This window comes from Gekko japonicus, unplaced genomic scaffold (assembly GCF_001447785.1).
Source record: "Gekko japonicus isolate JY-2015 unplaced genomic scaffold, Gekko_japonicus_V1.1 scaffold48, whole genome shotgun sequence".
Lineage (NCBI taxonomy): Eukaryota > Metazoa > Chordata > Lepidosauria > Squamata > Gekkonidae > Gekko > Gekko japonicus.
This window is the reverse complement of record NW_015174273.1, coordinates 1,188,693-1,215,241: the sequence shown is the minus strand read 5'-3', so window position 1 is coordinate 1,215,241 and position 26,549 is coordinate 1,188,693. Positions and strand designations below refer to the sequence as shown.

The 26,549-nt window shown below is 44.7% G+C and overlaps 1 protein-coding gene across 1 annotated transcript in view; it reads left to right on the top strand.

The window, feature by feature from the left end:
- Window positions 1-26,549, top strand: part of LOC107120931 (neuronal acetylcholine receptor subunit alpha-7-like) — a 158,882-nt gene that overhangs the window by 89,286 nt on the left and 43,047 nt on the right. The window contains exons 5-8 of the mRNA XM_015423721.1: window positions 1,516-1,625; window positions 2,914-2,993; window positions 9,527-9,694; window positions 25,717-25,911. Of these exons, the coding sequence (XP_015279207.1) occupies window positions 1,516-1,625; window positions 2,914-2,993; window positions 9,527-9,694; window positions 25,717-25,911 (553 nt within the window). The remainder of the gene's footprint in view (window positions 1-1,515; window positions 1,626-2,913; window positions 2,994-9,526; window positions 9,695-25,716; window positions 25,912-26,549) is intronic.

Genomic DNA, 26,549 nt, shown 5'->3' with positions numbered 1-26,549 from the left:
GAGGAAAACATTTAATTTTCACAAGAGAGTTTGGGCCAAACTTGAACCCGTTTTCAGTTGTTAGGTTTTTTGGTGCCTGTCCCTTGCATGCTGGGAAAACACGCAACTTATGATCCTCCCAGAACCCACGATCACCATTTTCTGGTGAATGTGCACATTGTCAAACTTTGATACATGTACCCTCTGAAGACCTGGATTTCCAGTCACAATGTTCCAAAGCTGGAAAATACACACACTGTCTTATTCACACAAAATGGCAATCGCATATTTTGAAAGAATAACATGCTGCGCTCTCTCCCAGTGCCCAGGGTAGGGGTGCCAAAAATGTCATGACTGAAAACGGCTTGTATGTAACTTTAAATGCACACTGCTGCTAATAATAATAACAATAATGAATGGTGATGGTTAGTATACAACATGGCATTCTGTTTCCCTCAGTATTCCCACCTCCTCTCACCACCACCAACCACGGACACACAGGTAAATTCCCCCAGATGTTACAATATGGAAGATAATCACATAGCTGCCATTTTTGGTGGATCAAATGCATATAGTTTTATATCAAGTTAACAATTTCACTTAAAACACAAGGCAACAGACTAGGGTTGTCGATTCTGGGTTGGGAAATGCCTGGAGTTTTGGGGGGTGGAGCCTGAGGAGGGCGGGGATTGGGAAGGGGAGGGGAGATAGGTGTGAAGATCAAAATGGGGAGTTTCAAGGTAAAAGTGTGTGAAATTTGGTAACACCCCTCGCTTGGAGCTCACAAATTGTAGCCATCTATGTTGTAATGAACTACAGCTCAGACTATGTGTAGCAGTGGGAGACCCATTTTTTTAATCATTAGACCTTTATCAATTGTGTACAAGCCATGGTGGGAGGTTGTGTTTACAACAGAAGGGACACGACGTGGAGGAACCAGAACCCTCCCCTCTGCTTGTCTAACCCCACCCCTCCAGTACTTCTCTTACATTCATGATCATTTCCCGTATCAGAGCTCAGATGTGGGGGGCAAGTCAGTGTTGGGAATAGGCAGATGAGAACAGGCAAAAGGACTGTGAAGGTAGAATTCGTTAGAAATTTTGTTAGAAATTTTTGTTAGAAATTTGGAGTTAGAAATTTTTCATAAGTAATGGATTGGTGCCGCTGGCCTCAAACTTTGTTCTGTTGCTTCAGACCAACACAGCTACCCACCTGGATTAATTTCATGTATGTCTTTGTGTGCAAGCATATGCACTTGAGCACATACATCAGAGGAGAGAAGAATGATGAGATTGAAGAAATGATATATAGGTGGAGCTATAGAAATTGGTTTTAGAGATGGTCCATTCCTCCTTAGTACATCAAAGATGGACTTCTCCCTTGATTGTGGCTGCTTATCATTAACTCTGTCATTGAAATTGTTCACATTCATTCATATGGCAACAATATCCAAACTGTACTAGTTATTTCAAAAACAATATATGGGAACAGCTTTCCCTGCATTGAAGAGCTTTAATGAATGGACTTTCTCCATAGTCCTGGATCGATGTGTACTTGAAGTGGGACCAGAATGAATATCCAGGTGTCCAGAATTTAAGATTTCCAGCTGATCAGATCTGGGTGCCCGATATTCTTCTGTACAACAGGTAAGGAAGGCATGTTTTGAAGTTAGCTTTAAATACTGAGCAAGTGGCACAATTGCTGAAAATTGGCATAGCTCTATTAAGCTTCAGGGTAATTACTGCAACTACTCAAGGATGTCCGATCAAATAGCACAATGTAATGGGCTCTGTTCCTTTACAAGCCACATTAAAATAAATGGACTGATAGGGGGATGATGCTTGGTGGCTCGCATCCAACATGTAGCTATGAGCAGAATGATACATTTTCATCTGCATGTAAAATTTGGCCTGGAAAAATCTTGTTTTCCAGTAGTGAAAATATTTTGGTTCCACAGACATTGCTTGGATGGCTTTGGCTTAGACTCCAGGCTATGATCCGTCATTTACATTAAAAGGGCCCTGCCTGTAAGGTTCTGATTTCTGAGTCAGTTCAGTCCATCATCTAGTTAGAAATTGAATCTTTGTTAGAAAGGCAGACTATTAATGACATAATAAATAAAAATTAACTATGAAATCTATTCAACTACTTAAAATCTATTTAACTATGAAACCCTGTCAACCTAACTTACCTCACACAGTTGTTGTGAGGGAAAAAAATGGAGGAGGGAAAACCATGGCCCTTAATCTTCTTGGAGGAATAAAACCATCATAGATAAAATATGAATACGCATGGAGCCGCCTTATACCGAATCAGACCATCAGTCCATCGAAGTCAGTACTGTCTACTCAGGTTGGTAGCGGCTCTCCAGGGTCTCAGATCTTTCACATCACCTATCACCTGATCCTATTCACTGGAGATGCTGGGGGTTGAACCTGGGACCTTCTGCATACCAAGCAGATGCTATACCACTGAGCCACAGCCCCTCCCCATTCTGACAGGTTATCTGTTTTTGCTGTATCGAAAATTTGTTTATCCAGTGAGTTGGTCACAGAGCGTTAGCCGGGTCAGTATCTGCCTGAAACCATTTTTGTTGCGTTCCAGTAGGGTTTGCAGGAGTAATTTTAATTGACCACGGGACAAATATTCAAACGGCATTCAATACTTTTTAATACTCCTTAAGCATCTGTAGTTGATAATTTTGGCGGTATTTTCACCAAAGATGGCGCAGTTCTTTACCAAAAAAAATTTATGGCAAACGTATAATCAAGTTGACCACCCCTAATAATAATGGACAAACAAGAGCTGTACTCTTCTATGCCGACTGACCTCAATGAACTGATAAGGGTGTAACTCTATTTAGGATTGCATTTTTCATCACTGTGATCAATCATTGAACAACACCCAGTAAATTCTATCTGCTTTATTTTGTAGTGCAGACGAGAGATTTGATGCAACATTTCATACCAATGTTCTGGTAAACTACTCAGGATCTTGCCAGTATATACCTCCAGGTAAGAGACTATTTTAAAGCCTGCAGTAAATTAAAAGACTTATCCCTTAGATAGGAATTAATGCATGTAGATCTGGATTTAGAAGGCTTACAGTATAATCCTCAATAGAGTTACGCTTTTCTAAGTCCACTAACTTCAGTGGACTTTGAAGGGTGCAACTCTGTTTAGGATTGCATGGTTAATCTGCAGACTGTGTTGGCAGTGTGTGCCTTAATTACTGTGACATAAATATTCAATGGAGCTCTCACTTAAGACTTAATATTAACAAAGCTGTGTCTTCACTTGTATTCAACAACCAGAAGCTACTTTTTGAATTTGACAACCAGATTAAGTAACTATTCAACATATTAATTTTTATAGTCCTTCTTTATAATCTACAGTATAAGTAGGTACCCAGGTATCCACAAACTGCTTCATGTGTATGAGGGGAAAAAATTAAATTGGAGGTGTCTGATAGGATTTCAGAGCACAATCTTGCTGAAGTAAAGCCCATTTGATTCCCGCCGAAGCCAAATTAAATACCTGATTGACTCCTTCAGTTGGTATTTTAGGCTGGAGTCAGACAACAGTATTTAAAATTGGAAAGTGGGTTGCTGCTGTTTTTTTTTTTTTTTAAATCCTGCCATCATCTCAGGTCAAATAAGTTTTGTTAGAGGCAAAAAGCAGAATGAGTGTATAAACTAGAATGAGTGTACAAACTACTAACAGGGATTCCCCTTTTGAGATCTCCAGTTTTAGAAAGAAAGAAAAATTGTCTCCTCAGAGAGATTTGTCTTTTGCTTGTTGCTATTTTCTGCCATTGGCTGAAGACTTTTTTTTTTTGGTTATTTTAATTGTTGTTTTTATGTGGTTCCACATATGGTAGCTCTGTTTTTAATTGTTTTGATGATGTTTATAATAGTGGTTTTATTGTGTATATTTTAATTTGTGAGCCATCTTTTTGGCCACTGTGGGGGCAGAAAGGTGGGATATACATTTTGTAAATAAATAAATAGCTTGGCTGGATTCTGCCTAGTACTTATTCTGTCCTAATCACATATTTTAAAAAGACAAGCAATATATGTTTTGTGGAAAAAGACAAATTTGTGATGTATCAAATGCAGAGCAAGGAGAAGAGGCAAGCCACAACTTCGTATATAGTTACTGTGAGATGCCCTGGGGGTCAAACAAGTTTCCCCCTACCCTCCTGGATAGAGAATTCCTAATTAGGTTTTTTTAAAAAACCACCCAAATTAAAGAACAGTAGGTGCAGCTTGCTACCATCTCTCCACATCTATATCCACCATTGAGTCCCAGTGTGGTGTAGTGGTTAAGAGAGGTGGACTCTAATCTGGAGAACCACGTTTGATTCCCCACTCCTCCACATGAAACCTGCTGAGTTACCTTGGGTCAGTCACAGTTCCTTCAGAACTCTCTCAGGCCCACCTACCTCACAACGTTCCTTTTGTGGGGAGAGGAAGGGAAGTTGATTGTAAGCCGCTCCAAGACTCCTTAGGATAGAGAAAAGCAGGGTATTAAAACCTACTCTTCTTCTTCCCCAAAAGGTTTTCTGTTAACCCTGAAAGTGTTTCACTTCCTTAGATAGACAAAACTTTACGTTAGCCACTAAAATTGGAGCACAGCTGTGCTTAAGCATGGGCAGGTACAAAGCATAAAGAGCTATAGGCACACTAAGGCTGTGATCACACGTGCCAGAAGATCCGACATAGGTGCGAATGCCCAATGGATCGAAAGACTGCGATCAGACAGCAACATCTGGGAAGTGTCCTACAGCCATCGGCAACCCGCGCTGCTCTGCTGCAGAAGCGGAGTAAAAAGATACCAGATAAAATCCAGTAGTAAATGGGTTGTGACGGGCAACGAACAAACTTCCCCCTTCTGATTGCGCAAGCATGCTTCCGAGCCATTGGGATGGTCTGATTAGGCCATCCCGGCTCGGTGCGGTTCCCCCCCCCACCGGTCTTTGCAGTATGCGCATCATCACATACCCATAGGGGGCCCTCGGTGCAGAGGTGCGATTCCTCGTTTATGCGCATGGGAAATAAACAGCAAAAAAAGGACTCACCTGCAGTTGTGTCCAATGCTCCCTCTAAGCTGTGGAGTCCTGTGAGCAAAAATTCTTTGTGAGCTACTGGCATGAAAGTTGTGAGCGGGCGACTTGGCGACTGCATAAATTAGTTTGCTCTGGAGCCCTCCTTCCTGAGCTAAGACAAAAACCTGTGAGCTGGAGGCTAAAAAACTGTGAGCTAGCTCACACTAACTCAGCTTAGAGGGAACGCTGGTTGTGTCTGATCACACAGTGGTGGGCTGAGCCCGCAGTAACACAGGGCTGTGTGATCTTGCAACCGTGGGTCAAATTCCTCCGGACGGAATATCCTCACTTCCCCTCCGCTTCAACTGGTGCATGTGATTGCAACCTATGCTATAGATTTGAAGGTAGGTATGTTAATGTGGAAATGTGAATCACCTGGCATTCAGAGTATAATAGAAGAAACTAAGTTCTTTGCTCAAGGAGCATACAAAGACAAAATATATATTCTTACATAGTTACAAGGCTCTAAGAGTGAAACATCTATTTTCCAAACCCTGGGAGATGAGTCTCTCCATGAGGTAGAAGCACGTTCTACCCTAAATGGCAAAGAAACAGGAAGAAGGGAATTTACCTCTCTGCTGCAGGCTTCACATAAAGAGTTTCAAACCGAACCTGAATCCAAGATCTGAATTCCCTGAGTGCCACAGCCCTGCCTCTAATAGGAAAGCCTCATCAGTACTGGGAAAAGATTCTTGGTTTTGTAATGTGGACTAATAATACTGGACAAAATGAAGGAACTTGTGATAAGGTGATGACAACCGGGCCAGGCATGAATAACTTCATTCAGCACAAACAGAGCAAAAGGATTGTTCACATTTAAAGTGGGGAGTTCCAGGAGGGCAGATTTTTTTAGGTGGTCTTATATAGACAGGCAGAATACAAAAAACACATCCAAGGAAGACCAGGCCAGAGATAAAGGCTCCTTCCTTTCTACTGCACAATAGAAAGGCAAAATGTATACAAACTGGATTGTCAGAGCCAGTTCTTTTGAAAGTTTTGCTAGCTCCTTAAAGGGCCTTTGACCATGCAATCATAAGAACATTTCCCAGGAAGTGAGCACCTTTGACTAGACCTAAGGAGGATTCTGAGTAGACCTGCTTAGGATTGCTCTGTAGCAGTGAAGTCCTAAACAGTTACGTGCTTCTAAGTCCATTGAAGTCAGCTGGATGGTTCTGCAAGTCTTTTGAAAATGGATGCCAGCAACGTCAAGCTGAACATAGGGAAATATAAATAAAACGGGGCCAGCAGAGACCCACAGGTTGCCATGTGCCCACTGGCACTCCAGTGACTAGCAGGAGAAAGATTTTTTTAAAGAAACAGCTGTTGGTGGCAGCGTGATGTAATTTTCAGGAACACCTGGAAGTGATGCCATGCCTCTCCAGCAATCCCCAGAATCTTTATGGTAAAACCAGAGCATTTTACCAAGGAGCCTCCTGGGATGCCTATAAGAAGCAGATTCTCAGAAGTGACAACACACTGTTGCTGATGGATGCCCCTCATATCCCTTCTCTCTCCAGATGTTTGCAAGGCAAAAAGCTTATCCGTAGAGTGGGAGGTGCTGTCTATTTGTAAAGTACTGAGTTCAGAGGCATTGAGTACTGATCAGCTCATGTTTATTAAAGCAAGCAAAACGAAAAGACAAACTAGTGAGGTCCGAGCCCCACTTATATCCCTGCAGTACCCCACACCCAACACATGCCCCAACACCAGTGATAGGCTATTTACAGTGGAGGAGTCCATCATAGGTCTCCTCTATAATCTGAGCACTCCAATGGGTCTGCCCTAGGATCCGATTCCTCTATTGTCCTAGCACCCGAAGGTGTGCTAGACCGCATGGCCTCGCTATCGCTAATGTAATTATCTCAGTATACAACACTATTGCAAGGACCCCTGAGGGTAAGGGTCAGACTGAGTTACACATGACTCTTCCGCTCCATTCTTTTGTTGCATAGAATTTACTGAGGGACGTAGAGTCAGCCCCCTCTTCCTTTTTTCACTGCTGTGCCCATGTCTCGATAACACTAGATTGTGCTAGAACTTCGGGAACTGGCTTAGATGCAGATATATTTCCTGATGCTTTTTTCTGTCAATTGGTTGTGCTAAATATCAACTAGTCCCAGGAGCTGCTCCCAATCACCATTTGGCCTGTGGAGTCTAAAGATCCTGCTCTCCCCACCTCCTTACCCATGCGCAATGAAGTGGCACCGGCAGAGGCTCAAAGGTGCTGTTCTGTCGAGCTACAGCTTGGTTGAAAAGCTGAGAGCAGGCAGGTGGTGGAGGATCCTCCACCTACATTTCTGTTCTCCAGCTTTTCGTAGAAGCTGCTTCCTCCCATTGAAGAAGAAGAGATTGGATTTATACCCCACCCTTCACTACCTGAAGAAGTCTCAGAGCGGCTTACAATCTCCTGTCCCTTCCCCTCCCCACAACAGACACCCTGTGACGTAGGTGGGGGTGGGAGAGCTTTCCTGAGAACTGTTCTTGAGAGAACAGATGGAGAGTGATTTCAGCAAAGCGTACTTTATTCAGCCAGGAACAAGACAACTTTGGCCGGCTCGCAGGCCGGCTTATATTCCCCCAGAAACCGCCACCCAAAACACCCCCCCCCCACTTCCCAATAGGTTATTTACAGTGGCCGAGAGTCCCATTGGCTTCTCGGTCAGGAACCTAGCCCCCTGATTGGAGCGGGCTAGGATCCGCATAGTCCATTGTCTCTAGGAGCGAAGCTCAACGGTTGTCCCTGGACATGTCTGGACTTGTCGGGACTTGATACACTACAGATTGACCCAAGGTCACACCAGCAGCTGCATGTGGAGGAGTTGGGAATCAAACCCAGTTCTCCCAGATTAGAGTCTGCGCTGAAAGACTGGACTGGCAAAAGGGCTGAGGGACAAAGAACCGGTAGGAGAACCGTCTTCTCACATCTTGGTCCTTCGATGTACTTGCTGCCGTTGGAAGAAGACAGCACAGATGAGGAGGAGGAAGCCGGGAGCCAGCTTATTCGGAGTAACTCCCCCACACCGGCCAACCAAAACAATAGATAATATCCCAATGTCATTAAATCCATTCACATTCAAAGCAGTCGGTAGAAGCTGCATCATTTCTAACACGGTGCCAACTGGCTGCCTTGAGAAATCACACAACAAATGGTGCCTTTGGGGTGTCTTATTGTTTTTGTCCCTTCTGCTTCCATTTTTTAAAAGCACCAACAAAAAATAGATGACAGACAATATGTGATGAATATTAATCCTCTTCAGAGTTTAGACTATCTTCACATGAAATATTTGTGCCAGAGCAGACAGTCCCTCAAGGAAAACAAATTAAATCAAAGAGAAATATAGGGGAGAAATGTAATCTTACTGTACAGCAAGAGTCAAGAAACTGAAGTATATTCAAAGGAATCCAGGGCTGTTGCGAGTGTTTGAGCCTGACATGTCGATCGGTGTCCTGATGTACACGCCGGTTTGCACTCTTCTACATCGAATCTCGTCAGACACTCGAGCCCGAGGGTGGATTAGTTTGTTGGATGACAGGCAGGCTGAATTATGGATGAGGGTTGATAATCTGTAGGCATAGAAGGAAGAAGCCTCGGGGACTCATTTTTGACATGTTTCCCAGGCTGAGTGAAGGCAGCCGCTCAGGAAGGGTTTACATCAGCTGGCAGCCCCAGATTGGCCCTGTGGTGTCACCTGATTTCCCAGGCCTGGGGAATTATGGGATGACGTGTGTACGTCTCAGCTGGAACTTTAATAGCTCCTTCCTCTGACCTTGCTGAACAGGTGATTAAAAGACCTGTTTGCCTGACCAACAAAACACCACAAGGCTGTGGTCACACACTCTAAATAATCAATTTTCAATCCACTTGTAGTGCACTTTCCAACGGGATTTTTACTGTGTGAACTGGCAAAATCCAGTTGGAAAGTGCACTGAAAGTGGATTGAAAATGGATTATTTAGTGTGTGTGAACGCAGCCCAAATCTCTAATCCCCTCTTCTCACTACAGGCCCAGTAAAATACTTCCTAAGGGAAGTGTGGAGATTGAAACATTGCTATTAGAATACCAATCTGGCAGATGGAAAGACTGCCAGGACTAACAACTCTACTATTACTCTTAGTTTTGCTTCCTGGAGTATGACAGGTTATATCAAACAGTCGCTAAAATGGATAGATGGGACTACAAGAAAAAAAAATATTCTGAGATCCATCTATTCACGACATAAGCACCTTTCGATAGAAAGCGCTGGATATATATATTTTTCCAATCAGCCTTTTCATCTGACGTGTCTCTGAACAGCATAACCAAAACTCAAAAATTATAGGCTTCATTTGTTAGCAGATCAATTTGGGATGCATTTCAAAGCTGTCTGCTCCCTTGAACTTCTCAGATCAGGTGGATCTTATTGCTTTTTTTTTTTAATCATAAACATATTTCTGTTTGCAGGCATCCTGAAGAGCACATGTTACATCGATGTCCGCTGGTTTCCTTTTGATGTGCAGAAATGTAATCTGAAATTTGGTTCGTGGACACACAATGGGTGGCTCCTTGATCTGCAGATGCTGGAAGCTGATATTTCCAATTACATCTCAAATGGCGAATGGGATTTAGTGGGTAAGTTGGCTTTCTTCAAGAAGATTATGACTGCATATAAACCTGCAACATTATCCAAATCTTTGTTGGCTTTTTCTAAATTAAAATTAGATGCATACTTCACAATGTGCACACGTATTAATGGCAAAGTGTAATCACCTACTTGCGTTACTTGCGATCCTGCTCTCAGTGTCGCTACTGTTTGGAAGGAAGTTACACTCCAGAGCAGTGACTCACTCAGAGATATAGTGAGTGAGCACCTTTGTGGGTAGGTAATTCTATCCCACATATGAATTGGCAGAGATTGGATCATCACTCACCCTTTGTTGTTGTTCAGTCGCACAGTCGAGTCCGACTCTTCGCGACCCCATGGACCAGATCACGCCAGGCCCTCCTGTCTTCCGCCGTCCTCTGAAGTTGGCTCAACTTCATGTTTGTTGCATCTATGACACTGTCTAACCATCTCATCCTTTGCCATCCCCGTCTTCTTTGACCTTCAATCTTTCCCACCATCAGGGTCTTCTCAAGGGAGTGCTCCCTTCTCATTTGGTGGCCAAAGTATTTGAGCTTCAGTTTCATTATCTGGCCTTCCAGGGAACAGTCAGGGTTGATTTCTTTTAGGATTGACTGATTTGATCTTCTTGCAGATATATATATTTCCTTTCCTTTCATTTTTGTGCATATCTTACCTGGAGGGTTTGTTTGTTTTGACAAATTCCCTGTTGTTTGTCTCTTCTGAAGCTTTTTAAAATTTAGGTTGCGACCACAAGCGCCAGTTGAGGTGGAGGGGAAGTAAGGCTATTTCCTCCGGAGGAATTTGACATGCAGTTGTGAGATCACACCACCCTTTGAAGCTGCGGGCGCAGCCGATCAGTGTGTGATCAGATGCAACTGCGAGTGAGTTGGGGGTTTTTTTGCTATTTGTTTCCCATGTGCTTAATTGAGGAATTGCACCTCCACACTGAGGGCTCCCTATGGAGTCTGCAATGATGCGCATACTGCAAAGGGGGGAGAAAAAACAATGGCAAGGAGTCAGGATGGCCTGATCAGATCATCCCGACAGCATAGGGTTGCCAACCCCCCCCCGGTTTGGTAGGGGTCCCCCGCTTTTTGGGGGGTCCTACCTGCCGCAGGCCAGCTGGCCAGTGGGGGAAGCCCCCACCCCCAACACCCACAGCCACCCCTCTCCCTTCTCTCTTAGAGAGGAGGGAGAGGGGTGGCTGCAGGCCACGTATCCGATCTCCACCCGAGCGGAGAGCGGGAGCACGGGAAAACGCCAGCTCCCTGCATTTAAAGGGGTGCTGGCATTTCCTGCGCGCCCGAGCAGAGATTGGGCATGCAGGGGGGTGGACGTCCCCAGTGTGACATCATCACATCGGGGATGCCCCGCCCCCATCCAGGAACACCCCTCAAAGTCCTCCGCTGGGGGAGAAGATGGACTTGGCAACCCTACGACAGCAGGAGAGCATGCTTGAGTGACCAGACAGGGGAAAGACAGTTTGGTGTAGTGGTTAAGTGTGCAGACTCTAATATGGGAGAAACGGGTTTGATTCCCAACTCAAAGGAAGTGAAAGTAGATTCCCAACTCCTCCACTTGCACCTGGCTGGACGACCTTGGGCAAGTTGTAGTTCTGATAAGAGCTGTCCTTGAAAAAGAGCAGTTTCTGTCAAGGGCTCTCTCAGCCCCACCTACCTCACAGGGTGTCTGTTGTGGGGAGGGGAAGGGAAAAGAGTTTGTAAGCCGCTCTGAGACACCTTTGGGTAGTGAAGGGCAGGGTATAAATCCAATCAAACACCTATGCTGAGCATCAGGGACTATGGGCGATTCTGCATCTAGCATTCGCTCCACATTTTCTCAACTGGGAGGGGAAAGTGCAGCTCAAAACCACATTCAAATACCTCAGGGCAATGCTGTACTGAGTGCAAAGTCACCCCTGAATGGCCATAAAATAGCCATAAATCTATGTAGAAGATACCATAAAATCTGATGATCAAAGGAAGTGAAAGTAGATTGCAATGCAGAGGGGAATTTCTGGCCCATTCTGCATCTAGCATTTGCTCCGCCGTTTTACCAAACCCACATTGGAACAGAAATTCCCCTCTGCATTGCATGCTAGTTTCACTTTCTTTGTCAGATTTTAGTGAACCCTCCATACTGCATGCTGCTTTGACGTCCTTTGGTCTCTCGGTTTTATGGTACTTGTCTGCATAGATTTATGGCCATTTTATGGCCATTCAGGGATGATGCTGCAGTCAGTACGGTATTGGCCCAGGGTATTTGAATGCGATTTTCTGTTCCAATGTGGGTCTGGTAAAACAATGGAGTGAATGCTAGATGCAGAATGGGCCTCTGCTCCAACGTGGGTTTTGTAAAACAACAGAAGGAAAAGCCAATGCAGAATCAGCCCTAGTTGCTCCAACTGAGACCACAGCAGATCAGTTGTAGTTCCCTGTTCTTTGTAACACCAGGGTCATTGGTAGGAGGATGAGGGGGGACAGGTTGTTCAGGCTGGGACAGTAACAGGAGTCTGTCCCTGTTCAGGAGTCTATTGGCCCTGGAAATCAGGTGACATTAGAGAGCCAATCTCATTCCACGGCCTACTATAAAGCTCTCAAATCCGCTGCTCCCTCCCTCTCCGTCTCTTTCAATGTATACTACTTGCTTCTGAGGGAGGTCATTAGACTATTCTTCCATGTTGCCAAACCTTCAGATCACATGCTTCCTTCCTGCTGCTTGTCTGGCCTGCCTATGTCCAACCTTTTGAAACTTCATTGAATGGTCCATTATGATCAATGATTGCATGTAGGATTTAGGGGAGGAAAAAAACCCAAGTAGTATTGTACTGTTATGCCATCCCCCCCCCCATTAACTGACAGCAGCTCTGGGGTTTGAGTAGTGTCAGGGAAACTGTGTGGAGGACCCCAGCACCAAGACCCTGATCCAAATTCCCACCCTTCCCCTCAGTAGGGACTTTTAATGTTAAAGTTAATGTTGGGAGATCCAGTAAAGGAACTTGCAGTTTGGCCCTAATTTTCCTTCTTGTTACGTGTTCCCCCTCACTGCCACCTGAACGTCATTATTTTCGAGGCTCAGACTGGTAGCTACAAACTAGGGTGTTAATCAGGCCTTAGTTTTTCTCAGGTGGGCATAAGTTGGGTTTGTCTCCATCTTTGAGGAGAACTGTATTTTTTACTGCGTTAATTATTCCTCAGTCTTTCAGGTTTCTCTTTGAAGGACATGCTACCTGAGAATTGCTGATGCTAATATTGCCTGGAAGGCAAGTTTTGTTTTCCCTTAGGTCATTTGCTGGGCTACTAATTTGGACACCTTTGGAGTGGAAATGACAGGTTCTCATGGACACCTTTGAAGAACAGAACAGCACGACAGCTGTCTTGAGGCGGGCAGACCCTGACACAAAACAGTGGCTCTTAGCCTCTCTCCCTTCTGAATCTTTGATGCTATGCCCTTGGTCAGAGCTGTCACCAGGGTGGCATCCCATCTTTCAGTGGCAGGGACAGGAGCATGGGCACAATGTCCCCAAACTTTTTGTCCTTCCTTCCTTCCTTCCTTCCTTCCTTCCATCCATCCATCCATCCATCCATCCAATCAGGCCATAGCCTTAAGCCTAACTACCCTGATTTTTTTTTAAATCTCCCTTTCCCCTTATAAGCCCACCCTAATTATAATGATACTGAATTACTAAAAGATAAGGGGCCAAGGATTTAGTATCCCTCAGAAGAAAGGGGAGATGTTGATAGTTACTCATATACTTATCCTTCTCTAACAAGGGGGTTATCCATCTTTCTCTCTCTTCACTAAACAAAGGGCATTCAGTGACTGAGCAAGTCAAGGTACCTGTCTTCCCTGTGTTACAAAGGCACCAACATTCTGAAAAAGGAACTCCTGCACACCAGCCTTTTAATTCAGGCAATGGTACAGCATACAATCAGACACCCCCCCAAAATTACAATGTCTGGGAACACACTTTTTGTCTGTTATGTCCCAGTTGCACTTGGGTGGGGGTGAGGAATAAAAATCAGACCACTTACAGCGTGGCCACTTTGTCCTCGGTTGGCTCATCTTCCCAGCGGGCACTCGTTTTTCACAGTTGCAGGTGTCTCCCCGGCCTTAGAGTCATCCAGCTTCCTCAGCACACAGTGTGGCATTTGGGGGTCATAAAACAACCATTTCCGAGCAGTGCAGCTGGGCCCAATCACCATCCAGCGTACTTAAGCTGAGGCCTGGGAAGACTGCCTTGCTGGATCAACCAGTCCACTAGGCACAAGCCTTGTGCTTCAGCTAGGGTTGCCAACCTCCAGGTGGTGGCTGGAGAGCTGGGATTACAACTGCTCTGCAGGCAACGGGGATCAGTCCAACCTGGAGAAAATTGCCACTTTGAAAGGTGGACTCTATGGCATTATACCCCACTGAAGTCCCTCCCTTCCCCAAACACCACCCTCCTCAGGCTCCACATCCCAAATCTCCATATATTTCCCAACCTGGAACTGGCAACGCTCGCTCCGACTCCTAGGGTTGCCAAGTCATTCTGGAGCCCCAGCGGGGGACTCCCGTCCGGCGTCTAAAGCGCACGCGCACCACACATCACCCGGACATGACGTGACGCCGCCGGGCATGCTGGAGGCGGGGCCACGACCATCTGAGGGAAAATCATAGTGTTTTCCCTTGGATGACCGTGGCCCCGCCCCCAGCGTGCCCGGCGGCATCACGTCATTTCTGGGTGACATGCACGTTGGGGTGGGTTTCCCCCCAGGGCCTGATTCGCCTGAACGAGCCTCTGGGGTGGGGGTTTCCTCGCCCCCCTGGGGGGACTTGGCAAGCCTACCGACTCCAGTTTCCCAAGCCTGGCCAGTCCCAGGGCCAAGGGTCCAGTATCCCTGCAAAGGCAACCTGACTAAGGGGAGCAGGACATCATCTATGCCAAGGTCCATTTGCCTTAAGACAGCGATCCTGCTCTCCTGTTCTCCTAAAGGCCTCCCCTTCTGAATGCTGTCCTACCACACCAGCCTAGAGATGTGAAGGCCCCCCAGAGAACTGCTCCCCTCAAATTTTCCAATGGAAAAAAAACTAGAAAATTTGGAGCTGCACAGAAAAATAATTGCTATGAAATGTTTTCTGTTTTCGAATGAGCAAAAATCTTCTCAAGGCAAGGTTTTTCAAATTCAAAATGTATAGTGGAAAAATAGTTAAATTTGGGGGCGGGGACTGGGGGGGAAACCTCCTGTGAAATATCTTCTCTTTTTGAGTGGGGACAAAGTTTGAGACCAGTGGCACGCACCTTGGAGACCAACAAAGTTCTGTTCAAAGTGTAAGCTTTTCTGTGCAAAGCACACTTCTTCAGACAAAAAGCTTCAGACACGGAAGCTCATACTTTGAATAAAACGTTGTAGGTCTTAAAGGTGCCACTGGACTCAAACTTTGTTCTGCTGCTTCAGACTAACACGGCTGCCCACCTGAACTATGTCTACAGTGTAAGGATTTTCCGTCTTTCCCAACTTTCCCAATCTTTCCAATGGAAAAACTGAGGAAGCCCTCAGACTTCATGTTCTTCCTTTGGGAAGAGTGAAATACTTTGTAAGGCAAAGTTTTTCTACTGTAGACATAGACAACTTTTTCAAGATTCTTTTGTATAATAAATGTAAATAATTTTGTTAACGATTAATATGCTGTAATGTGATGATGATATTAAAGAGTTAAGTGTTCTCAGTGTTATAAAGTTTAGATTATTATCCAGATTTGCTGCCAGTCCTACCTGTTGCGACACAGGGAGGATTTCTGTCTAAATAATATTCTTGTTCTAGAGTTGGATTCGACTGGCTTTCGAGAAAGGGAAACCTTTACCTTCACCTTTTATTTACTGTAGAATGTCTTCTACCTTCAACTTTTATTTTTTCCTATGGCTTAGGTGGTAAAAATGGAAAATACATGTGCTGTGTTAGCACAGGGTGTAGCAGTTTACAACTCTTGGAATTTTTCTCATAGAGAACAAAGATATTTATGATTTGAAATTCCATAAATGTCATAGTATAATTTTATATGCTAAGTTACTCTGTGTTGTTCTATCTTGGTTTATTTTGCTGGTCTTATGACTGTTCTTAATAAATTTGATTTATATGCTAAGTTATAAATGATGCATTTCATATTGTTCAATCAGTAGACGAAGTTTAGGTTTGATAGGAAAGTAAGTATTACATATATTTCAGGTCCACCCCCCCCATTTCCATTTTTTCTGGGGGGGGAACCTACCCCCCCCCCCGGGTTCCAAACTTCCAGAAATTGTACATCTCTCCCCCCTGTCTGAGCAGGCTAGAGGGCCTCTCCTGGCACTGTCATCTTTTGTCACTTGTTTGTCCCTAATTGCTTCAGGGTTCCCCCCCCCCAATGTGTTTTGTTCTCTTTAGTAGTCCCAGAAGAGAAAAAAAACAAGGGGAAAAGGGGGGGGGGGGGACCCAAAGCAATAGGGGAAAATGAGTGACAAAAGTGACAGTGTGGAAGTTGTCTCTCAAGACCTCCAAGGGACTACGAACCTAGAATGTCCTGTCCTGGATTTCAGGTCATTACTTCCCAAGGGTTAGCCTGCTTTGATGGTGCCATCTTCCTGATTTCCTGGACCTCCTGAGGGTCCAAAAACCTGTATGGGTCCCATCTTCCTACAGTCCTGATTTTCTGGGTCCTTGAGCTTCTGATAGGTAACAATGGAACTACGTTTGCTTGGCAGTACTTAAGCTTTAAAGGGCCGCGGTGGCTCAGAGGTTAAGATGCTGAGCTGCAGAATGGAAAGTCTGTCGTTTGGCAGTTCGAGACCCTAGTGCTGTGTGATGGAGTGAGCTCCCGTCTCTAGTTCCAGCTCCTGCCAACCAAGGAGTTCCAAAGCAAGAAATTGCAAGTAGACAAATAGGTACCACTTTGGTGGGAAGGTAACAGTGTTCCGTGCACCTTGGCATTTAGTCATGCCGGCCACATGACCACGGAAATGTCTTCGGACGGCGCTGGCTCTTCGGCTTGGAAACGATGAGCACCGCCGCCTAGAGTCCGATTTGACTTTCGAGCAAGGGAAACCTTTACCTTTACTAATTAAGCTTTAATGTTGGGCAAGTAAGTTAGCTGTGACTTTAGTTTTTATGCATTATGGTCTCGCTGTTATTTTCCTCTGAGTGTCTCTTGCCTTGAAAACTCCACCGGGCCATCATAAATCAGCTGTGGCTTGGTGGCACTTTCCCCCACCACACCCATGTATTATCTGTTAATTTGTTTTCAGTTCTTCAACCCTATATCTATATCTATATCTATCTATCTATCTATCTATCTATCTATCTATCTATCTATCTATCTATCTATCTATCTATCTATCTACCTTTATATATAGATATAGATACACACACACAAACACACATACCTTTTTGGTGGTCTTATGTGCTTGTCTTTTACCATTTATCCATGTATCATGCTTTTCATTCATCATGTTTTTGTAATGCTATTCATAGTGCTTAAATAAACTGTTTAATTCATATCAATTAAACTTTGGAATCCTCTTGTATTCCTATTGGCCACCGTAGCACACCAGGGTGCGAAGAACCCTACTAAGCAGGTTTCTTCACATCAAAATCTCATTTTGTCAAGACCCTAGCTTCTTTCAGTCTTGGTTGCTTTAAGCTGTGGAAGGAGATGCTTTATAACCAAGGATACACAGCATCCCAAGGTTTGCCTGCTTAACAGGACAAATTTTAGCCAAGGTGTGTGAACTTTTTTTAGCCAAGGTGTATGAACTTCTTCAGATGTACTTTACGGCTTGGTTGGAGAAACCATGCATTCAGTGAAAATGAACAACAGTTTTCAAGAAAACATTTTTCAAGAAAAGAAAACAACAGTTTTCAAGAAAAGCCATGTCAAACCTGCCGAAACAGAAGTAACGTTTGTTCCCTGCAATAGCAAAATGGTATGAATTATTTCAGATCACCCCTGCTATAAACACTGGAGAACTGCAACCCATCACGCAGTACCGCTGAACATTATAATAACTATTGATTGTTGCTTGTATTTGATGGAGAAGTTTGGATAGTGCTTGATGGATGCTCTTGAAGAACAGACAGGCCCACGTTACAGAAATTTACTAGAGGAGGAGTGGACGGCCTGTTCTTGAGACAATCCTTTAGGAATGTTTACGGGGTTTTTTGTATAGTGTTCTTTGACAGATATTTCCAGACTGGATAATAGATTTCTATAGATTTTCCAGTATGTGTACACAATAAAATGCCCAGAGAGCCCCATGAGCTAGATAAAATATCCACTAGTAGGCTTTGCTTTCTTGTTATTTCTTGAGGCGCTAGAAATTATTGTGTACTCAGGAGTTATTGACAATGAATGAGGTAGGGAGGAGTCCATTAAGGGCAGTTCAAGGACAAACTCTTCAGAGTCCTCCAAATCACTTGGATGCTCGACAACCTGTAATAAGAATGAAGCTGGGGAAAACAAATGAAAACCCTCAAATGGGCTTTAGGCAAGCCGCCGTTTTCTGAGCCCCCATGAATGTCAGGGATGAATGAATATGCCCTTTTCCATTTATTTGTGTTTCTATATGTTGCCAATAGGAACAGTTTTTGTCTACCCTTGTTGCTGGCATTAATGCAATTTGTACAAACATCATTTATGTGCATAATATACTTATAATGTACAGGCCTGATTTACTGATGCACGAGCAATGCTGAAAAACGCATACATTTTATGGGGGAAATTCAAAGAAGAGAACAGTTGGTTGGATCCTACCTGCTTTTCTGCTCATTCTCATGCAGTTCGCCTCTTTATAGCAGTCTCCGCCCCACATGGCTTTTGTCCACTCAAACCTCCGTGACCCCCTAGTATAAGGCCCCGGTCACACGGGCCAGATATCGGGGGGGGGAGGCGTGGCTGTTTGACCCGGAGCGAACTACCGCGCGGCAGCAGGATCAAACGTCCCGCCGACGTCCCGTGGTTGGGGGGAGGGGCTGATCATACGTCACTCCTGTGGCGTGGCAAAGAAGCGGATCGGCGGGGGTTGTTGTTGTTGTTTTTAACCCAAGTGTTCACATGCTCTGTTGGATGCTTGTGCACATCCCGTGGAGACTTGGGGGGAAAAAAAACCTTTTCACGACGGGACATGGGCGGGCGCCGGATGCCACCGGAAACATGATCAGACGCCCGCCCTTGCCCTGCGGTTTCCGGAAACTAGTACCTCGGAGGTACTAGTTTTTTACCACGCATCTTTGGCGGGAAGCCTCGGGTTCGCCACAGGAGCGCTATGCTTCCCAGATGTGGCGCTGTGATCGCACCCGGAAAATCCGCCTATCTTCCGTCTCTGTAGCGTGGCTAATGCTCTGTGTGACCGCAGCCTAACTAATGTTTTTGCACTCAAACAAGGACTCTTCTCCCTCTTTTGCCTGCAGAAAAGCTGGTAGGATCCAACACGTTAAATGGCATGAAAATAAAAAGACACAGTTTTAGGGATTCCAGGTTTCCACCTGGCATCCTGGGAGCTTTGAGGATGGTGTCATCCTGTCAGTATCACATCTGGGTGAAAACCTAGACATGATATCAGAACATCAGCCCACACTGTGGAAACTCTAGGGTATTACCATGGAGCTCCCAGAGCATCAGCTGATGAGGTTGTTAGGATTTACGGTTAAGCAGAGTGCTCTATGTTTTCACGCAGCAGAGCTCATCTGATCACAAGGTGTGTGTGTGCAAGCAAGAAACACATTTACAAGGCACTTTATATTTGCAAACTAGTAATAGGAGTTTATTGTATGAACTGCATACTAGATAGGAAGGAGGAGAGAGATATTCTGTAATCTAGTCTAACTAACTAGGGCACCGGTCACACGGCAAAGTTGCAGCGGGAGAGGCAAGGATGATGGGCAGATTATCTGGGCGCGATCACACCCCAACATCTGGGAAGTGGAGCGCACCCATGGCTTACCACCGACAATGCGAGTTAAAAAACTAGTACCTCCAAGGTACTAGTAAACGTCTGCCACGGGCTGCCTCCAGACGCCCATGGTGTGATCGCACCGGCGCGCGGCATTCCCCTCCAGTCCCTCGTTTACCCGCCGGCGCCAAGAGAAGCACCGGTGGTGTGCCGCCGGCACATCTGATCGCGTAATCGCGGATCAAACTGCGCAGGGGCAATTAGCCACACACACACCCCGCGATATCCAGGGCCTAGATGAACTGAGATACAGGAAAGCATCCTGCTCTCATGTTGTCAAGATAGATTCAAGCAATGTGTGCAGACAGAGAGTGAGGGGGGAGGAGCCAGAAGGAAGGAAACTTTTCCCTAAGAATAGCAATCTACACAACAACAACGACAACAACAACGACAACAACAACAACAACAACAACAATAATAACAACAATAATAATAATAATAATATACTTTATTGTCATTGTACATAGTACAACGAAATTAAAGGTGCAATCATTCGGTGATCTACAACCATACTCATACACTTACACAACCATTCACAACCATCCCATAACTCCCTTAAGGTTCACATTGCAACTTAAACCACCAATGTCACCCAAATTCCAATTTCATACAGCATTTAAAGCAATAATAGCTCTCGAATAAAAACTATTTTTTAATCTGTTTGTCCTTGTTTTAATTGTCCTATATCTTCTACCCGAAGGCAGCAGTTCAAACAGGGAGTGTTCAGGGTGTGACAAATCCTGCAAAATGTTCTTTGCTTTTTTCAAACATCGAGAACTATACAATTCCTCCAGGAACGGGAGAGGGCAGCCAATAATCTTCTGGGCTGTGATGATAACTTTCTGGAGTGCTTTCCTATCCACAGCCGTACAACTGGCAAACCAGGCACAGACGCAGTATGTTAAAATGCTCTCTATTGAGCAACGATAAAAGGACATCAGTATTTTCTCACTCAAGTTATTTTTCTTTAAAAGTCTGAGAAAAAAGAGCCTCTGCTGGGCCTTCTTCACCAGAGCAGTGGTGTTAGCGCTCCAGGTCAAGTTTTGCTCAATAATCACTTCCAAAAACTTAAAAGTAGCCACCCTCTCCACACGTTCTCCACCAATAAACAGTGGCTGGATGTCCATTTTGTTCCTCCTATAGTCCACTACCAATTCCTTGGTCTTGGTGGTGTTGAGGATCAAATTATTTTCCCTGCACCAAACACAAAGCCGTTCCACCTCGTCCCGATAAGCAGACTCATCATTCCCAGAGATGAGCCCCACCACAATGGTGTCATCAGCAAAGGAGATAGTATCAGAGAGAGAAGGAAAGGATGTTTATTTTCCTAGCCTATCTATCTCTCTGACTCTGTTGCAGTCTTCTTACGTAGTCTGAGTCAGGACACAGGGTAAACAGTCCTCCACTTCCAACAGAACTGACATCACATCTAGATTTTCACCCAGCTGTGAAGTCGTCATGTCACTCAACGTCCTTTCCATTTCCCACTGTTTCCCCCATCAGCCATGACAATGCGGTGTTGGTGGGAGTGCCAGACCACCAGGAGATCACCATCCCAGAGTGAGAAAGTGGAATGTCTGCATCATTTGCACAATGGGAAAGCAAAACTGAAACAGGAATTTTCATTTTACCATTCAGCAGGGTAGGAATTTGCATATTTTTTGATTCATAAGATTTATATCCCACTCTTCTACTTGCAGAACCGCTCAGGGGACTTACAAAGAAATTAAAATACTAACTTTAAATTAAAAAAAATAATATAATTGTTAACATAAAAACAGAATAACAAAATGGGTAAAATGGCAGCTGTTAACTTCCCTCCCTCCAAGTCTACCTTGGAAACCCTGGGACCATTAAAAGTAGGACAATAAAAAATGTTTTTAAAAAAAACAATAAAAACAAAAACTCTGATTACAAACCAAAAACAACACTTGTACAAAAGCCTCAAACAGATGCACAATTGAGGCAAAGACTCACACAAGAAGAGAGTCAAGGAGTTTGTTCCAGTTCATGCAAGCCCTCCATTTTCTGAATGTGGGTCAGGCTTTTTCAGGTACTGATTCTCATTAGAGAAATAAATATAGTATGTGCTGGCATTTTCAAGGAGATAAGAGTGTGTCTAATCACCTGTAGACTTTGTCGAGTAGAACTTTCCTGCTCCCCCACCCACTGGAGTTCATTGAGCCTCCTGATTTTTTTTCCTTGGGGGGGTCAGCGGACCCTCAGTAAGAAGTTGAGGCAGGGTCTCCAGTGGGAGGGCAAGAAGCATCAGAAATTGCTGTCCTCTCTCCTAAAGACATAAGTGTCATCAAGTCTTTGGAGAAGCGTGGTTGGATCCATCCGTATACTTACTGGCATGGAGCAGGGCAGGGGGGAAAAATAAAGACAAGTACAGGATTGCTCATTTTGTGTATAGTCATTGCGAAGCTGGTGTGTGTGATGACTGAAAAGTTAAATGTTGCCACAAAGTTAAACGGACCGTCCAAAATTATCTCTATATCATATTTATTTACTTTATACTCCACCTTTCTCCCCATTGGAGACCAAAGTGATTTATATAATTCTCCTCTCCTACATTCTATCCTTGCAACTGCCCTGTGAGTTAGATTAGGCTGAGAGTGCGTGACTGGCCAAAGGTCACCCAGCAAGCTTCCATGGCAGAGTGGGGATTCGAACCTGGGTCTCCCAGATCCTAGTCCTCCACTGGCTTACATTATGTTTGTTGTAAACCTTGCGCTGTCTAATTATCTGGTCAGGGAGTAGGGAGGAGGAAGTGTAGAAGCTTAGAGATTTTCTCAGCCTCATCCATGTGGTAATAAACAGTCGTTTCTCACTACACCTGAGCCAAGTTACTGTAAATAGAGAAAGGAAGGGACTGGTTAGGATCCATTTTGATATAATTTTGTATATGAACTCTACTATTAATAACAACTGACAGCAGAGAGAGACAGTTATTTTTGTGACTTTTCAATTACCTTAATATTGTAAATTAAAACTAATGGATATGTCTATGGCAGTGGGATCGTTCACTCAAACAACTAACTATTGTTTGGAATGGCAATGGAAATGATTAGTAGAGAAAGTTTTTACAAATGTGCGATATAATGCTAAATATTAAACTGACAACTGCTCCCAGAGTGTAGCATGGAGTGCCGAAGCTTACTTAGCTCTGGAAAATTAAAATTCAGCCTGGTAAACCCATGCCATAGAGTGAGGTGGTAGAATGCAAAGAGAACATGGAACAGTTCACTTGAAAGCATGCAGCTGCCTTTATATGGAATGTGAATGAGAGCCTTGGTCCATCAAGGTCAGTGTTGCCTGCTCTGGCTGGATCTCCCAAGCCTGCCTTCCACGTCACTTATTACCTGATCCTTTTAACTTGGAGATGCTGGGGGATGAACCTGAAACCCTTTGCATGCAACAATATGTGATCTGCCACTGAACCACAGGCCCCTCCACCACCTCAGACTCCAGGCTGAATGCTTCCTTCGGTTAAGGACTCCTTACAGACAGAGACCTGCATAGCAGAAAAAAGGGTGGAGCTTTCTCCCAGCTTTGCACATTTTCCCAGTTGCAGTCAGGTGTTTCTTATACGAAGAAGAGTAGATTTTTATGCCCCGCTTTTCTCTACTTTAGGAAGTCTCAGGGCAGTTTATAATCTCCTTTCCTTCTGCTCTCCACAACAGGCACCTTGTGAGGTAATTGGGGCTGAGAGAGTTCTGAGGGAACTGTGACTGGCTTAAGGTTGCCCAGAAGGCTTCATGTGGAGGAGTGGGGGATTAAACCTGTCTCTCTGGATTGTAGTCTGCTGCTTTTAACCACTACATGACACTGGCTCTCAAAAAATGTGACCCTCCCCACCAATGTTCCCTCTAAGATGTGTGGTCTTGTGAGCAAAAATTCTATTTTGTGAGGTACTGGCATTAAGCTTGTGAGCGAGTGATTTGGCGACTGCATCAATTCGTTTGCTCTGGAGCCATCCTTCCTGAGCAAAGACAAAAATGTGTGAACCGTAGGCTAAAAAACTGTGAACTAGCTCACACTAACTCAGCTTAGAGGGAACACTGCTCCCCACTAGGGTTGCCAGCCTCCAGGTGATAGCTGGAGATCTCCTGGGATTATAACTGATCTCCAGGCGAGAGAGATCAGCTCACCTAAAGAAAATGGCCACTTTGGACGGTGGACTCTATGGCATTATACCCCTCTGCCAGTCCCGCTTTGCTGTCGGAAATCCCATCTGCCAGGATCCAACCCAGTATAAATTATACAAACTGAGCAAATCTGTATAATTTTTTTCCTCATGTATGTAACTGGCTGTGATGGATGAGAGCCAGTGGGGCAGGAGATGCTGTGACAGCTATGGTAATGGAAGGGGACAGTGGTGTCTCTGTGACTGGGAGGATGTGGGGAAAGTGCTCTCCTCCAGATAGAGAGCATCCTTTCCCAACTGGCAGGGAAACATGCTAGCCCCTTGATACGTTAACACCTCTTGATTGGAGGGCCAGGTCTGGCGGGCTGGAGCCCTGGGACTCAGTACCCAGAGTGGCCCTGGAGCATACGTGTGTGTGGGGGGGGACTGAAAAGGGGAGCTGTTCCTTTGTCTGGATTTGTTCGTTTGCAGTGCGTTAGGGGACCTGTCTCTCTTGTGTGTTGACCATGAAGAATGAGAGGGGAATAATGCTAAAGATGGTTGCAGATGCATCAGGAATGGGGGAATCATGCAACTAACAAAGACCAGATATGCCATGGATTGTAAGTACCCAGCTAGTAACTTTCGTTTTGTTTATTTAGCTTCGTGCAGCTAGACCTGTTCTAGTTATACTCTTAGCTTGTGCCTTGTACAACTAAAATGGTTTAATTAGAGAGAGTCTGCAGAAGTCTGTACCCACCTGCCTTGGCTACTTGGCATGCTATAGTGGAGTCAGCCTTGGGAGTCAACCCACCAGGGAGAGAGGGGCTGTGTTTTATCTGAGGTGGTGGCAGCAAGATGGTTGTGGCACAGATCACTTGTTTTCATTTGTCCGGAAAATGACAAATTGCAAGCAGAAATGACTCTGGTATGGATTGTGGCTACACTGAAAAGAGAGAAGGGATCCGCTTTGCATTGCTAAGCAAAATTGCCTTTCCCTTGCACTGTTACTAGCACTTTACAGGGGGAAAAAAAGATTGGCTCTTTTAGATAAAGATACTGGCATATTTCCTGTGGTCCACTTCTGCTAGTAATAAAAAGTGTTACATTTGCGGATTTTTTGGGAAAAGTTGTAGTATGCTGCTGTATAAAAATAACCCCATTGTAGCCAAAGAGATATTTCTGCTTGCACAGGGCATAGGGATAGCCCTTGGTCTGTATGCCATTAAAGAATAATATTTTGAAGCAGGAAGTGGTGAACACTCACGATTGCACTATGGTTATGTCATGTCCCGTGCTACTGGTTGTACAATGATCTTTGCCCTAATGGAACCACCCTCCTTAACTGAAGATGAACTCCACTGATGTTTTGTTGGCTACACACCACCATACTCTCAAGCTCAGCAGTTCTTGAATGATGTAACGGTTTCCAGCTGTAATGGTTTTCAATGACTTAATGATTTCAAGCTAAGTGGTTATTGAATGATTAGCGTAATGGTTAAGCGTGACGGACTAAGACTTGGGAGGCCTAGGCTCAAATCCCCCACTCAACCATGAATCTCATTGTTGGCCTTCGAATCGTTCACTCTCTCTAAGGCACACCAGCTCATGGTGACTCCAGCCACAGGGTGTTCCAGACCAGAGAGGAGCAGAGGACATTTGCCACTGTCTTCTTCTGCTTAGCAACTACAGCCTTCCTTGATGGTCTCCCATCCAAGTACTGACTATGGCCAACTCAGCCTATCTCCTGATGAGCTCAGGCTAAGCCAGGCTTTCCGGGGCTGCCTCCTTGAAGGAAATGTGGCATAAAAAAGAAGTTGGTCAGATGTTGTGGCTGCTCGCGCAACACTTTTGAGAACGAAACTCACCTAACCCCCCTCCTCTCTCTCTCTCTCTCTCTCTCTCTTGCATGCTGCCAATTTTCTTCTGTGCAGGTGTCCCAGGGGAAAGGAATGAGTTGTACTACGAGTGCTGCAAAGAGCCGTATCCCGATGTGACGTACACAGTGACCATGCGCCGGCGCACCCTCTACTACGGCTTGAATTTACTAATTCCCTGTGTCCTGATCTCGGGTTTAGCACTGCTTGTCTTCTTGCTGCCAGCTGACTCGGGGGAAAAAATATCTTTGGGTAAGAGCTGAGGACTCAGGCCCTCTTTATGCAGCATAGAGACTCGGGTGGTAGGTTGACGGTGCAATACACCTACTCCATCCGCATCGAAGTCAGTGGGTTTATAAGGATGTACCTCTGTTTAGGATTTCACTGTGAAATTATGAAATTCTGGATTATACCACTTCAGACTGTGGGTGGTGTTCCGAGTTTTGCATCTTCATCTTCCTCATGGAAAAATGAAACCACCCTCTATTGTACTAAAGAAACACAACAGAGAGAAAGGCATAGCCATCTTTGTGATATACTACTTTACATACAGGGATTTAGCAGTGGAGCATTGAAAAGACAACATATGCCCTGTCTTCCATATGAAGTAGTGCAGTCCAAAATGCAATTGTTGTTGTTGTTATTATTATTATTATTATTATTATTATTATTAGTAGTAGTAGTAGTAGTAGTAGTGGTTTTAACCTTTAAAGCCCTATATGGTCAGGGTCCGACTTACCTAAGGGACCGCCTCTCCCCACATGTTCCCCCAAGGGCACTACGGTCGGGGAATCAAAATCTCCTGGATATTCCAGGCCCCAGGAACATCAAGTTTGCAGTTACCAGGGCCAGGGCGTTTTTGGTGGCGGCTCCTACCTGGTAGAATGAGC